The 14,286-nt window shown below is 52.0% G+C and overlaps 1 protein-coding gene across 1 annotated transcript in view; it reads right to left on the bottom strand.

Annotated features, from left to right (window-relative positions):
• Positions 1-14,286, bottom strand: part of PLXDC1 (plexin domain containing 1) — a 63,461-nt gene that overhangs the window by 21,018 nt on the left and 28,157 nt on the right. The window contains exons 5-8 of the mRNA XM_054593633.1: positions 13,954-14,076; positions 12,879-12,997; positions 11,811-11,910; positions 302-397 (exon numbers count right to left, since the gene is read on the bottom strand). Of these exons, the coding sequence (XP_054449608.1) occupies positions 302-397; positions 11,811-11,910; positions 12,879-12,997; positions 13,954-14,076 (438 nt within the window). The remainder of the gene's footprint in view (positions 1-301; positions 398-11,810; positions 11,911-12,878; positions 12,998-13,953; positions 14,077-14,286) is intronic.

Here is a 14,286-nt window from a genome sequence, read left to right as displayed (position 1 = left end):
CGTCTGTCAAGCACAACCATACCGCAGCTCTGAGAAGTGCCAGTTAGTGTCAGAGCTGACATTTATGTCCTCAGTGCTCCCACTGCAGTTCTAACCCTGATCAAAGCTCTGGGAGGGAGGTGGCGGAAGGCCCATGTGACAAATGAGACAGGGAGGCCCAGAGGCGTTAGGTGGCCACACCCACACAGGGGCCAGTGGTGGGCCTGGGAGTGGCACTCAGTCTTTTTGACTCCAAAGCTCTTTCTAGGACACGACTGTCCTAAGGCTCCTTCCCCTGTCGGTGGGAACCACCCCCACTTACTTGGCAATGGGGTGAACTCCACAGCCGACCTGCTGGTGACCTTGCTGGGGTCCAGCTCCACGCGGTGGTATTCAAAGATGGCCCTCCGCCGGGATTCTGAAACAGAGGCAGAGCCTGTGGTCAGGAAGCTCTCGTGGGCACAGGGCTCTGGGGCCTGTACCCAGAGCCTGGTGGTGGGCAAGAGATTGGAGTGACTGGAACTGAGGGCGAGAAACCCACTAACTGGGATAACGGTGCTGATGCCGCGGGGAGACGGGAGGACAGGAGTTGACCTTGGGAGAGCTTTGTGCTATGAGCAGGTTTAAGGACTCAATGCAGCGGCCTGGCTGCTCCCGGGGTCAGGACATAGGCGATCCCACGCTCCTGCACGTCTCTGTGTCTACACAGCTGCTGCTCCTTTGACCCATAATGCATTTCCATCCTTCTCTCCCTGTCAAGCTCACTCTTCTACCCCAGCTCAAGGGCCACTTCCCCTGACAACCCCCCTTGACGACGCCCCCCCGCCACTCAGGCCAGATGCCTTCCTCCCACTGCACCCACCATGCTGAGTGGCCACTAGACTTTACTTGGAGGGTGGGGGGCATTAGACTGTGAGCATCTGGTTCTGAACCTGACCCAGAGTGAGCGCTCTGCACACATCTGTGGATGGACAGGCTGACTCTGAAGAACCTCTTCCCTCCGGGATGGAGGCCAGAGTGAGGTTCGGGGCCTGGAGCCAGGCTCATGTCCTGCCTTAGCCCCTGCAGAAGCTTCCTCCAGGACCTCAGGGCCAGGAAAGCCAAGTTCTGATTTGAGTTCTATTCCCGACTCACTGGACAAACTTAGGGCCTCAGTTTATTGTCTGTAAAGTGGAAAGACAAAAACATCTGCTACAATACTCTTTGGAGAAGATAACTGGAATTGCAGATGAAAAGACTTTTTCTAAAATGGCAATCTGAGATGCTCTAATATTCCTTCCCACAGCCCCATTCTCACGCAAGAACCATGACTTTGGGGTTGGTTTTGCTTGCCTCTGAAAAGCAGGCAGCCAGCCACTGGGCTCTGTAAATGAGTTCCCTATGAGGGGAAAGGGCCACTTAGTGTTTGGTCGGCTGAGCACCCCTTCTTCTGGACTGCTTCCTCATTTCCCTTTGGGGAAACGGCCCCTGGCCCCTTCCTACATGTGGTCTGCAGGAGCTGCCATCTTCCTCATGACCCTGCCTCCCTGGCCACACAGTGATTGGTCCAGGGCTGAGAATCTGAGGGAAGCTGAACCAATCAGAGTCCTTCGCCGGGACTTTTCAACTGTAACCAAGAGGCCCTTTGCTCTCTAGTAGTGAAGCTAAGATGCAAGCTTGGAATCCCTGAATGGCCACTGTTCTGAGCTCCAAGCTCATGGGGAAGGCCTGAGAATGAGGAAGTACTGATGGCACCCCAGGCTCTGGAGACACAGGTCCTGCCCTGGCCCTTGCCTTACCAGTTGTCAGCTCTCTTTTGTCTCTAGGGTCTATTTCAGTATCCTCAGTTTAGTCCTTTTTTCACATAAGCTAGTTTGAGTTGGGTTTTTGTCACTAGAAGCTCAGAGTAGGCGAGGATATAATTTTCTCATTCAGCTGAAGGTGCTTTGGAAAAAAGTTCCCCAACGCAGCACTCAGTTGAGGAACCCACGAAAGAGAGGGTGTCCTGTGCAACTGCTGGGTGCCCCATCCCCTGCTCCCCTCTTTTATGAAGAATTTGGGTGGGGGGGCATCTGCTGCTTAAAAGAATATCTCATCTATGTTTCTTTCATTTATTTATTCCCCAGTCTTGGAATTGTTCCCACCTACTCAACTCAGGATTGGACCCTGGGTGGGGTGGGGCCAAAGCGAGCTCCCCCACCCCCACTACACTGCCCCGCTGCAGAGTAACGGCGGACACTTCAGCCCCTGAAACACTCGAGACCGCAGAACGTCCTTGAAGCACATTCCATGCAATGGAAAGGGAACTGCTCTGGCATTGAGGCCTGCAGAGCTCCCCTGGAACTAAACAGGAATCCGCAGCCCCCGCTCAGAGGCCTGTGCCTGACATGCCGGCACGACCCACTCACGTGTCACTAGGACAGTCTGTCTGTCAGCCATGGTCAGGGTCTGCTCTGGGCCAGGGCAAAGAAGGTGTAGAGACGGACAAGACCATGGAGGAGGAGAAGCCCTGCAGCAGGAGAGGGACCACACGGGCAGGGGAGGTGTAGGCTCTGCCCTTACCATCTGTGCAACCTTGGACAAGGGGCGAAGCTGAGTGAACCGCATCCAGAGATGGAACTAGTTATTCTATGCTTACAGGGTTGTTCTGAGAATTAGAGTAGGCACAGTACCTGGACCAGAGGAGCCACTTGGAGTATGAGAGTCCCTCTTTCTTCTCACCACTCACTCCCTTTGTGTGTTTGGTCTTCTTGTGACTAAAATTCTGGGGCATTTTCAGTCTCTCCCAATCCCTCAAACTCTACTCTGGCCAAAGAACATGAGGAAAAAGGATGGCACATTTCTTTCGCTCCCTCCCTCCCACAACGACCCCATAGCAGATTTCTTATCCGTGATTTTTGAGCGGGTCCCTCAGTACCTCAGCAGCTCCTGAGGATGCTGTGGATGGAGTGACCCCCTGAGAGGCAGCCTGACCACGGGGCTGTGCCGGCAACCGGGACATCCCGGTTGCCCCATCTTCTCCCTGCCTCCCTCCCTCCCTCAAGGGCCGTCCCTCCACTGCCCACCGCGGGCCTCTCCCTTCCCCGCTGTTGGTTCCCAAGGTCCAGCCTGCTTGCTTCTCCTCCTGTGGGGACCATCCCTCCACCCATGTCTTCCTGGTCCAGATTGGCTACTGTTTGCTTTCAGAGATCGAGGGGACAGGAGAAGTGGGGGAAGATCAATGCTCAGTGGCGACTAAGCCTTGGCCATCTCCCAGGCCACCTCCGAGAGGACTTACCTCAGAGTCGCTCTCCCCTCCCCCGCCTACTGGCTCCCGTGAGAGGGGCAGTGAGAGGACTTCGGCCTTAGCCTTCATTTCCTGCCAGGGATGATGACCCCAAGGAACCCTTCCACCTGGACCCCTGGATCGGAGCTGGACAGTTTATAATGAGATCCAGGCCTCCTCCTGCTTTTTTCTCTCCCTTCCTTTTCAGGCAGATCAGAGGGACTTGCTGCTTCTAAGGAACCCAGCTGGAAAGGGTGGGTGGGAGGAGGGGTCCGGGCACTCCTGGAGGGTGTCCAGAGGGCGCCCAGTGTGGGCTACCTGAGTGATGGGATGGGCCACTGCTTCAGAGACTCAGACATATCAAGTTGAGAGCTGCAGTGACAAGCTGTCTTGCCATTCATTTCACAGTAGGGAAACTGAGGCCCAGGGAGATTAACCCATGGACTGATAAAAGTTGGAATGACACATTACAATTTACCAAACCTACCCGCAGCCTTAAATGGAAAAAGAACTACTTAAACAGGAGAACGCACACAGAGGCGAAGCACCACCACGTCCCACGTTCATTCACTCGTTCTATACTCAGAGCGGACCTGCTCTGCCCCAGGGGGCGGTGCTAAGTCCTGAGCACTCCGCGATGTGCAGGAAAGACCTGGCCCTGCCCCCATGGGGCTCACATGGTCGGAGGGCACCTGGGTCTGACTCCTCGCACTTGCTCTCACAACTTTCTGAGATACACACACAGACATCACTGTTCTCCCCTTTTCACAAAGGAAGAAAGTGAGACCAAACAGGGGACTCATTTGCCCAAAGACACACAGTTGTTATTTGTTTGTGTTTGCAGAGCCCAGACTTAAAACTCAAGCCCCGATGCCAGGGCAGCTCCAGAAAGTCACCAAGGTGTGTGTAGAAAAATGTTGTCAACTCTTGGCTGCTGGAAGGGGTAGGGGGAGAGGTGGAGGCAGGGTAGGGGCCTCACTTGTAGCACTTGCCAATTTTTGTGGCAAAATGGTGGATTTCAAGTGACCAATCTGGAGTCACTGAGCACAGAACCGGGAACAGGTAAGATCCAGCTGTTCTTCTGCAAGCGTCTCCAGCACATCACTGTTTATAGCTGTGTTTTTAAAAGACTCCAAAGGAAATGTTTACAATTTTTTAAAAAATCATTAAGCCAGTGTCCCAAAGACTTAGTATTTGTGTATTTATTTTCTCCCAAACAACCCTAAGTCTGAGAAAAAAGAGGCCCAACAGACAAACCGCAAACCTACGAGGCAGTGACCAGCTGAGGTCCACAGGGTCAGCGAGGCACTGGCGGGGAGAGGGCGGCCCCTTATCAGAAGCTGAATGGGGCTCCCAGAGCCCTGAATCACGTGCACAGACACACACACAACAGGTTTTGTTGTTGTTTTTTTTTTATACAAGAAAGGCCCCTTGTCAAGAGTGAATGGGGTCTGAGGTCGGGGCAAGGAAGGGCACCTTGCCGTAATGCACCTGCCCAGGGGAGGCAGCGGTTTCCAGTGTGCACGAAGGTCCTTCCTGCGTGACACTAACTGCCATGAGAAGGTGGCCTGGGCTTTAAGTGACCCTGAGGGATGCAAGACAGGTAGGGGGAGGATGAGGAAGTTCCAGGCAGCCGTTCACAGCTCCGTCCCACCCTCTACCAGGAGCCACGTCTCCTAAAAAACCACCCCTTCCAGCATCGAAATATAATAGAAAAAATAAATGTGAAACCCCACATCTTCCATGGTGCCTGAGGCCATGGGGTCTAGAGTCTATGTAAACTTTTCTTCCTTTATCTGCCCCATCCTTCAGGGCTCAGCTCAAAGGACATGCTTTCCTTGAGAACGGTCCTCCACCCTCAGGAGCAGTTAGTGGCCCCTCCTCTGAGTTCGATGGTTCTCTGTGCAGTGCCCAGTGTCACCTGTTAAGTGTAACACCAATATTTACTTTGCTGGCCACCTGCCCCACCAGGCTACAAACTCCCCAAGGGCGGAGCCTGAAAGCTATTTGCCTCTGTGCCGCACCCGCAGGCACCAGGCCCTGCACATAACAGGGCCCCAAGAAATGACTGAATGAATGAATGGGTTACAAATAGTCATGAAAACCTCAGCAACATATTATAACTTCAGCCCACAGCCCAAGGGAAGAACGCCCTTCCTCCCCAGCCCACGACAGATTATGGCCTTTCTCAAAAGGGCCACTCCCCGTGGCCCAGAGGTAGCCAGACAAGTTAGAGCTCAAAGGAGAAGAGCTGGCTTGCAGGATTTCTGCACCTGCGGGGACAGCCACTCTTGGTCAGAAGGAAAGGGAAATGGGAGGGACAAAGGGAGTCAGGGTTGGGGCACCAGGGAACCAATTTCAGGGAAAGCGACACACAAGCAGCATCCAGAGAAAGCGGGGCTCCGAGCAGAATCCTGGGGTGGGTCTGTCCACCAGCCGGGCTCAGAGTGCAGCTGGGGCTGTGCCTCAAGCGAGGGGCAGCCAGAGGTGGTCAGATGCCCTCCAAAACCCACCTGAGCCCTTCCAGCAGGGCGGGGGCACCAGCGTGGTAGGACGGAAGGGGCGGGTGGGTGTGCAGAAACATATCCCTGATTTAAAATATTTGCTCACTTCAACTGCTAATTTGTACTTATTTGAGCATGTGGCTTTGGTAATATTTTTATATCTCTATAAACAGAACCCTTAATATCCCTGCCTGAGTTATTTGCTTTTGATTATCTTGCCAAGATCTGGGGCCTGCCCAAGGGCAGTGTCTGTCTAAATGACCAACAGATCCCTTCCGGAACCAAGAGGGAGGCTGCCCCAAAGCCACAAATTTGGCCGTTTGAGACGTTCTGTTTTATCTCTGCTTCCACTCATCAAAGGTTCAGAAATACTGAGGTCCAGACATGGAAAGTCCTGCCACCCAATTAAGAAATGTTCATGGTTCAAAAGAGAGGTTTACTTGGGCCATTTTGTTTTAATACAGGCACCAGTTGGAAAGAACTGAATCGTTCAGAAAAGTCAGACCGATAGGCCCCTCTATAAGATCCCTCCAAAATAGGTGGTGGTTATGATACAAAAAATATCAGACGGTGGTTTGGGAAAAGTGTTCATTCACTCATTCATGCATGCCTTTGCTCTTCTGGTGATTCCTTCAAAAATTAGGAATCAAGCCCCAGCAAGTGGCCCCAGAGATAAACACAGTGAGGGTCCTGTACAGGAGGAGGATTCCTCCTCACGCCCAAGCAAAGCAGGAAAGGGGCAGGGAGAGGAGAGGAAGCCAGGCGCCCTGGCTGAGTGGCTCAGCTGGCTGGACGAGCCTCGGCCCCTACCCTGAAAGGCTGAAGGCTGGGTCCCCAGGCAGGGCGCGTACCTAGGTTGCGGGTTTGATCCCTTGGTCAGGACATCTACAGGAGGCAACCAATGGATGCTCCTCTCTTTATACATATACATCTCTCCCTTCCTCTCTCTCTAAAAATCAATGAAAGGAAAAAAAAAATGGCAAGACTTGGGGAGCAAAATAGAGAAAAAAACGGAAAAGTGGAAAGAGGGGAGAAAGGGCCCCCAGGTGGATAAAGAGCTTCACTGGAGAGCATTATAAAGGACCCTTTATCCGGAGAGGCCAGAAACAGAACAGGCCAGATCTGGTGATGACACCTCCCCGCTCACCACGCCCTCACTTGTCTGGTTCTTCTCTCTTCTGCAGCCAGTTCCGGGGCCGCCCACCCAGCAGCCCGGCACCGAGGCACTGCACGGGCCTCTGACACATTTCTGGACTCACATCTGCCTTTGAAAGGAAGGGAAAGTTCTGATAAAGGAGAAACTCAAGTGTTAATGCCATCAAGGCCATTTCAGGGCCAGCCAAGCAAGGGGCAGTCTATAATTTGGAGCCTTTAATAATGAAATCTTCATTAATTGATTCCACTATCGCAGAATCTGTCCGTTTTGACGTTGGCTACAGTAAAGTTGCTTTTATACTGTCCATAAAAGAAAAGGTTTCTTAAACACATGAATATAGCCAAATTATGTTGACTTCTGGGGGCCTCTCCAGCCAAATAAAGAGTGTATGAGCTGCTCTGTGTGTTTTGTGGGCCTTTGCAGAAAGATGCTGCTGATTGCACGGGAATCTCTGCATCAAGGCACATTCTGCAGACTCTGCTCCAAAGCCTGTGCAGCAGTTCACATAAGGAAGTAATGGTAAGAAAAACTCTCCTTCCCTCAAGCCCAGGAGTGACTGTGAATTCCCTCCGCCCTCAGGCAAGAGTAGGAGAGAAGTGGAGGCAGGGAAACAGAAAGTCCCTACACACACAGGGTTCAGTTATGGGGGGGATTCCTGAATAGTAGGGAACCAAGCTCCATTCCTCACGGTGACCCAGGCAGGGAGAAGCCAATGGGACCATGGGTACACGGTCAGTGATGTCACCCAATTCTGTAGGACTAGGTGGGCTTGGACAATGGGAATATCCATGGTGATACTAGGGTCTGCAGACCACAGCACTCTCCCTGAACTTCTGTCTTGTCTGGGATTTACTGTTATTTGCAATTCAACCTAATCCCAACTAATTCCCTCCTTCCTGGGCTGAATATCAGACCCAGAGGAACCTGACCACTTAACCACCTAAAAACTTTTGTTCCCCAAAGCAGAGATTATGGCTCATTTCAAAACCCAACAGAGGCCATGGAGATTGCCCCAGACAAAAAGCACACAAGTGAGTATGCTCCCCCAACACCTCAATATTCTTCCTGAAGTCCAGGCCTGGATCCCTTGTCAAGCTGAAAACCTTGTCAAGAAAGATGCAATTACCAAAGCGCTCACTCCCAACGCAAGCGGCGTCAGGCAGGCCCTGCTCTCACTCGGGGTCGGCAGGGGGCAGAGGACAGGGTCTCTGTGCTCCCACTCTGCCCACTTCACTGGCACGGCACTCGCTCTAGAGCTGTTACTTATCATTGGAGCGCCTGCCAGCCACAGGCACTGAGCAAGGTGCTGGGGCCACAGTGAGCCCCTGGGGAGCTCAGAGCTGACTGAGGAGAGGGCAGAAGAGCAGGGCAGTGTGATGGGTTTAATATTAAAGGTATCCTCAGAGAGCCAGAGGTGGCGAAGAGGAAACTATGAATTCCGTTGCACGGAGGAGGCCACATCTGAGTTTTACCAATCGGTAAAGGGGGGTAGTTTATACAAGAAACTGCGTCACAGAAATTCAAATTGCCCTTGGCACGTTGGGGGGACAGAGGGCAGAGACACCTGTGCTCCTGGACAGGGTGGCAGGTGACGGGAGGGTTCGGAGATGAGTCTATAAAGTGGGGCCGTGCACAGCTGTGCAGGGCCTTGCAAGAGCTCTGAGGATTTTGACTTGATGCTGCAGACAACAAAGCGCCCGAGAATGACGTGGTCAGATCTGCCTGGCAGTGACAAGAAGGAATGGGGAACAGAGGGATGGGAGGATGGGGTCTGGGAGCCCTTGGGCAGTGACTGGGGGTCAGGAGCAGGCTTTGACCTTGTCAGTGGACACAATACCTCAGCCAGCAGCACCTGAAGTCACCAAAGCCGGCAGTTCCCACAGCAGAGCCCTTGCATCTCCTTCGGGTCTCTCAGAACAGGCACAGTCGCCCTCCTGTTTTTTCAGGTGCACTGTGCTTCCTCCCGCCACCCTTTACCCCGCCTCCCTGTATCTCCCTGGCTGGCTCTAAAACAGCCGTTCATTCCAGAATCACAGAGGAGCCTCAGATGCAGACACTCCCAGGGGATCTGACTTCCTCTAATTCACGCTCATTCAACAGCTGGATCCCACACACATTTCCTGAGACTCTGCTGTGCACAACGTGAGGGAGACACGGAAGAAAGAGGCCAGGCCCTGCCCCAGCAGCTCAGTGATGCCCAGGGAGGTGGGAGCGCGATCAGCTTGGGGGTGCGCACGCAAGGCTGTGGGTGTTTGGGGAACTGAAGAGGAAAGTGTTCACCTCTCCGGGTGGGATGGAAATGGCTCAGACTCAATCTCGATGGTGGACCCTGAGGGTTAAAAACCCCCAGAAGATCTGGTTTTCAGTTCTCCCTTTCCTAGCTGTGTGACCACAAGCAAATCACTCCACCTCTCTGAACCTCTGTCTTCATTTAGAGAGGGACAATACATAGTAGTCCTCCCTTTTCTGCGGGGTCTATGTTCCAAGACCCCTAGTGGGCACCTGAAACCGAAGATAGTACAAAACCCTGTATATACTGTTCTTCCCTACACATACATGCCTATGATAAAGTTTCACTTATACATTAGGCACAGTAAGAGAGTAACAGTAACTAATAATAAAATAGAACAATTATAATACTATACTATGATAAAAGTTAAGTGAATATGGCCTCTCTCTAAATATCTTATTGTGCTGTCCTCACCCTACTTCTTGTGGTGATGTGAGCTGATGCAATGCCCGCATAACGAGATGAGGGGAGGTGAAGGACGTAGGCGCTGTGGCGTAGCGTCAGGCTGCCGCTCATCCTCAGGTGGGACGGCTACTGACTGACGGGCAGGGAGCATGCACAGCGTGGATCTCTGGACAGAGGGAGGAGTCACGTTCCCAGGCGGAATGGAGCGGGACGGCAAGAGATTTCATCAAGCTACTCAGAATGGCATGTGATTTAAAACTGATGAGTTGGATATGTCTGGAATTTTCCATTTAATATTTTTGGACTGTGGTTGACTGTGAATAACTGAAACCACAAACAGTGAAACCGTGAATGGGGGAGGAGGGGCTGCTGTCCGTTCACTCATGAAGTTGGGAGGATGATCCAGTAAAATACGGTAAAGCTCAGTGCCTGGGGATGAGATTATGGTCAGATTGGGAACCAGCCTCTAAAATGGCATCCAAGGACCCTGCCTCTTGGTACTCTTGTTCTGTGTACTGTCCTGAGCATGGGCTGGACTTAGTGACTTGCTCCCAACCAGTGGGATATGGCAGAATAATAGGATGGCACTCTTAAGAAGAGGTGACAAAAAGCTTGGCTTCCATCTTACTCACCCTCCAGTGCCGTCCCTCCTTGCCTGCTCTGATGGAAGCCAGCTGCCAGGCTAGGAGCTGTCCTATGGGGAGGTCTACATGGCAGGACCTGAGTGGGACACTGCACTCTGCCTACAGTGTCGTGAAAGCTCTCGGAAGTGTATCTCCTCCCCATCAATTGTTGAGATGACTGTAACCCTGGCAAACATCTTGAGAGCAGCCTGTGGAAGACCCTGAACCAGAGGACCCAGCTAAGTTGTGCTTTGCTTCCTGATCCACAGAAACTCTGAGGTAATGTGTTTGTTGTTTTCAACCACTAAGTTTCAGGGTAATTTGTCATGCAGCAGTAGCTAACTAATACAATCAGGGTGTTACCGAGATTGTTCAGCCGCCAGCTCAGTACCAGCATTAAGCAGTTAGGGCAGATGCTGACGGTGGCAATGGAGCGGGTCTCTCCAGTCCTTGCTGAGCCCCTTGCTAGAGCACTGGGAGTTCAGGACGGGGGTCTTGGGGGGGCAGGTGAAGTGGTGGGAATTTATCTTATGGAAACACCCACATGTGGGGCACAAAAGTACCTACTTGCAAGAATATTCACTACAGCATTATTTGTTATAGCAAAATATTAGAAATAACTGAAAAGTCTATACCCAGGAGACTGGTTAAATTAAGGAGAGCCATGCCATGGGCTATCTCGCAGCCATGAAAAGTAATGAGAGATGTGCTGATATGGACTGGCAGGCAGGATATACTTTGTTCAGGGGAGCAGTGGCATCCTATACCACCATTTGTGTTAAATATACTGCATTTTGCATGTATAATGCACACCCACGTTTTTGGCCCAAACTTTCAGGAAAAAAAAAATCTTTCATTTTAATTCAATTATTTATGTATTTATATTTAGGTACTTGTTTTTTGTGTTATAAAGGAATTTCAGTGCTTATTTTTGAACATACAGATATCTTTATTGCTCCCTAGCGTTACGTTTTTAACACATAAGCATGAATAAAAGAATTTAAAAAATTTATATAGATATGGAATTAGTGCTATCCTTGTGTCATGTGCATCCTTATTTTTCCCTCAAAAATTTTGGCAGAAAGTGTACATTATACACGGCAAAATACGGTACGTACGTAAACTTATCTGAAGGCATGTAGCTGTAGAAATAGCCTGGCAGCCTTGGTTGCCTCTGAAAGGAGAACGGGGGCGAGGCGGGTTGGGGGTGGGAGAGAAGCCTAATTTTTCTGGAGCCCCCCGTGATGCTCCTTCTGTCACCTGGGGTGGGGAGGCTATTGTGACTGTGCTCTGGGAGGACTCGTACACCCTAATTTGGAGGCTGGAGATTTTCTACACTGGGGACTGCTGAGGGGATGGGCCCTGGCTCCCCTGCCCCTCAACCACCGGAGCAGTGCCTCCTGCTGGAGGTTTCATCGGATAAGATGGTTCCTCTGCTTTAAGGGAGAAAGTTGGACCTCCACAGGCCCCCTTCTTCCCTTGGTTCCCATTCAACTCCCCACTGGCCATTCACTCCCCATCACCACTGCCCCTCCCCCCCCACTAGCCTGGGTCAGCCTGAGCTGAGTCCACCCCAGCCCAGGGCTCTGCTGAGTCCCTGGGGACTCACCTGGCACGTCCGGGGATGTATTGACAGTCATGAAGGCGTCTGACAGGCCGGCTTTGACGGGGTGCTGGGAGGAGCTGATTTCCAGGACGGACATAGGGATCTGCAGCAGGAAGAAGAGGCTCCGTCTAGCCCTCAAACACCCTCGGGCCCGCCTAGACGTCCCCTCGGTGCTCCAGACCCATCTGCCTGCTTGGTGCCACCTCTTGGAGGATGTGAAGACCTCTCCCACCCAAGGGACCCCATTCAAATTTCATGTCTTCCCCGCATCCCCCCCAAGCACGTTTCCATGTTCTGTGCTCAATCTTTGTGAACAGCACCTCCACGCAGGCCAGCGACGTGAGATTCTCCCCAGCCCCTCCCTTTTCTCCACTTCCGCCTCCTCCACCTAAATCATCTCGAAATCCTGTTCACTAACCCGCTAACTGGTTCTCAAATCTGTCCAGTTCTTGCCATCGTCCCCCACTAGACTCCAAGCTGGTAACACCTCTCTCCTAACTCACCTCCCAGCAGTCCCTCTGAGCCACCAGCAATCTGTTCCCCACTCTGAAGCCAGAGTGACCTTTGTCAAAGGCAAAGCTGGTGTCCCCTGCCCCCTCTTGCCCCTCACTCCCTCCTCTCCAGCCATGCTGCCTTCTTTCAGTGCTTTGCACCTGCTGTGATCTATCCTGGCACAGGACCTTTGCATATGCTGTTCTTTCTCCTGGAACATACTTCATTCTCCTCTTTGCTACCTTAACTCCTAAGCTTCCAACAAATTTAACTTTTTTCCTTAGGGAAGCCTCTCCCAACCCCCTACTGGGGTAGAGAGCCCCATGACAGGCTCTGGTGACACAAGACACCTCTACTTAGGAGCACTGTTTACAGTGGCAATTCTACATTTGTCTCTACAATTACTGTCTGCTGTCTTGGTAAGACTTAAACTCTACAAGGGCAGGGCCATCTTATTAACTATTGTATCCCCAGCACCAAACCCGATGCCAGGCACACTGCAAGTCCTCTACAAATATTAGCTGAATGGAAATAAAGGCTCCACAAGCCCCAGCCATCTCCGAAGGTGGGCTCACTCACCTCTTTGTAGCCGAATACAATGCGGCCATCACGGTGCAGGGCTGCCTGGAAGGTGAAGCTGCCCCTGTCCTCCCGGCCTTGGAGGTAGACACGGTCCCACTGAACAACAAAGACTGTCCCTGTGGAGAACAGCAGAGACCTGGATGGACAGGGAGGGATCCAGGGGGCAGGGCGTTGCAGAAAGAGTGGCCAAAGTGGACTGGCCCTAGGTCGGGCCTCTTAGGGACAGTGGAGGCAGTTTGCAAATTTGACTAAAGGCAGGAGCTAGGTAAGCCACCACCAACAGCCTGGCTTCCAAGCCGGAGAGGAACCAGAAGACCCTACTTCAGCCCCCAGATACCATGCTTGAGCATCTCTTACTCCAAGCATGCCCCTTCCTTCTTGCCTATCCTGACACAAGATAAAAAGGAGGAGAAATAGGCCTTGGCTGGTGTGGCTCAGTGGACTGAGTGCCGGCCTGTGAACTGAAAGGCTGCCAGTTCAATTCCCAGTCAGGGCACATGCCTGGGTTGCAGGCCAGGTCGCTGGATGGGGGTCTTGTGAGAGGCAACTGATATCTCTTACACACTGATGTTTCTCTTCCTCTCTTTCTCCCTCCCTTCCCCTCCTTCTAAAAGTAAATAAATAAAATCTTAAAAAAAAAAAAAGAATCAACCAATAAGGCATAAATAGGTGGAACAACAAACTGATGTCTCTCACTCTCTACTACTTCATCTCTCTCTCTCAAATCAAGAAATAAAATTTTTTTTTAAAAAAGGAGGAGACGTGCCTGTTCTCTTGGGATGGGAGGTTGGGTTCAACCTGGGGAGAATAAGAAACAATAAAGGTCCCTGGTATGTATTTCACCTGTGCTAAGAGCCAAGCCCTTTATTCCCTTACCTCACCAGACCCTGCCGGGTGGCAGGCATCTCGTGCCATCTTACAGATAAGGAAACAATACAGAAAGATGGGGTGGCTGCCTTCCTGTGTGACCGCGTCAAGTCCCCTGCCCTCTCTGGCCCTTGCATTCTTCTAAAGGGGCTGGGCCAGGGGAGTCCTGGTCCTGGGTGACTTTAACTCTGAGATCTGGTCTCACCGTTGTCAAAGTAAGCAACTGTGGAATTTTCGGAGTAGCCAGGGTTGAAATTGGCCATCAGAGGGGCCACGTACTGAGTAGCTGTGAGCATCCTATGAGTCACGTCGCCAGTAAAGATGAAGCCTGGGGTGGGGAAAAGGGCAGAGGAATCACCAGAGGAAGCCCAGAGGGGTTGTTTCCTTATGTTCCCAAGCCCCAAGGGCAGGAAGGAGCCATGCAGATGTGGCTGGAAGCAAGCCTTGACCTCTGTCTTCTGTACCCAACTGGGAGGCCCAGGATCAGGAGCGTACGGAGCAAAAGCGACCCAGACTGGAAAAGGTTCTCCCTGCTCCT

This window comes from Pteronotus mesoamericanus, unplaced genomic scaffold (assembly GCF_021234165.1).
Source record: "Pteronotus mesoamericanus isolate MK-2021 breed Mesoamerican mustached bat unplaced genomic scaffold, CSHL_Meso_final scaffold_476, whole genome shotgun sequence".
Classification (NCBI taxonomy): Eukaryota; Metazoa; Chordata; class Mammalia; order Chiroptera; family Mormoopidae; genus Pteronotus; species Pteronotus mesoamericanus.
The sequence above is the reverse complement of the archived record's forward strand: the minus strand, read 5'-3'. Positions and strand labels throughout refer to the sequence as shown.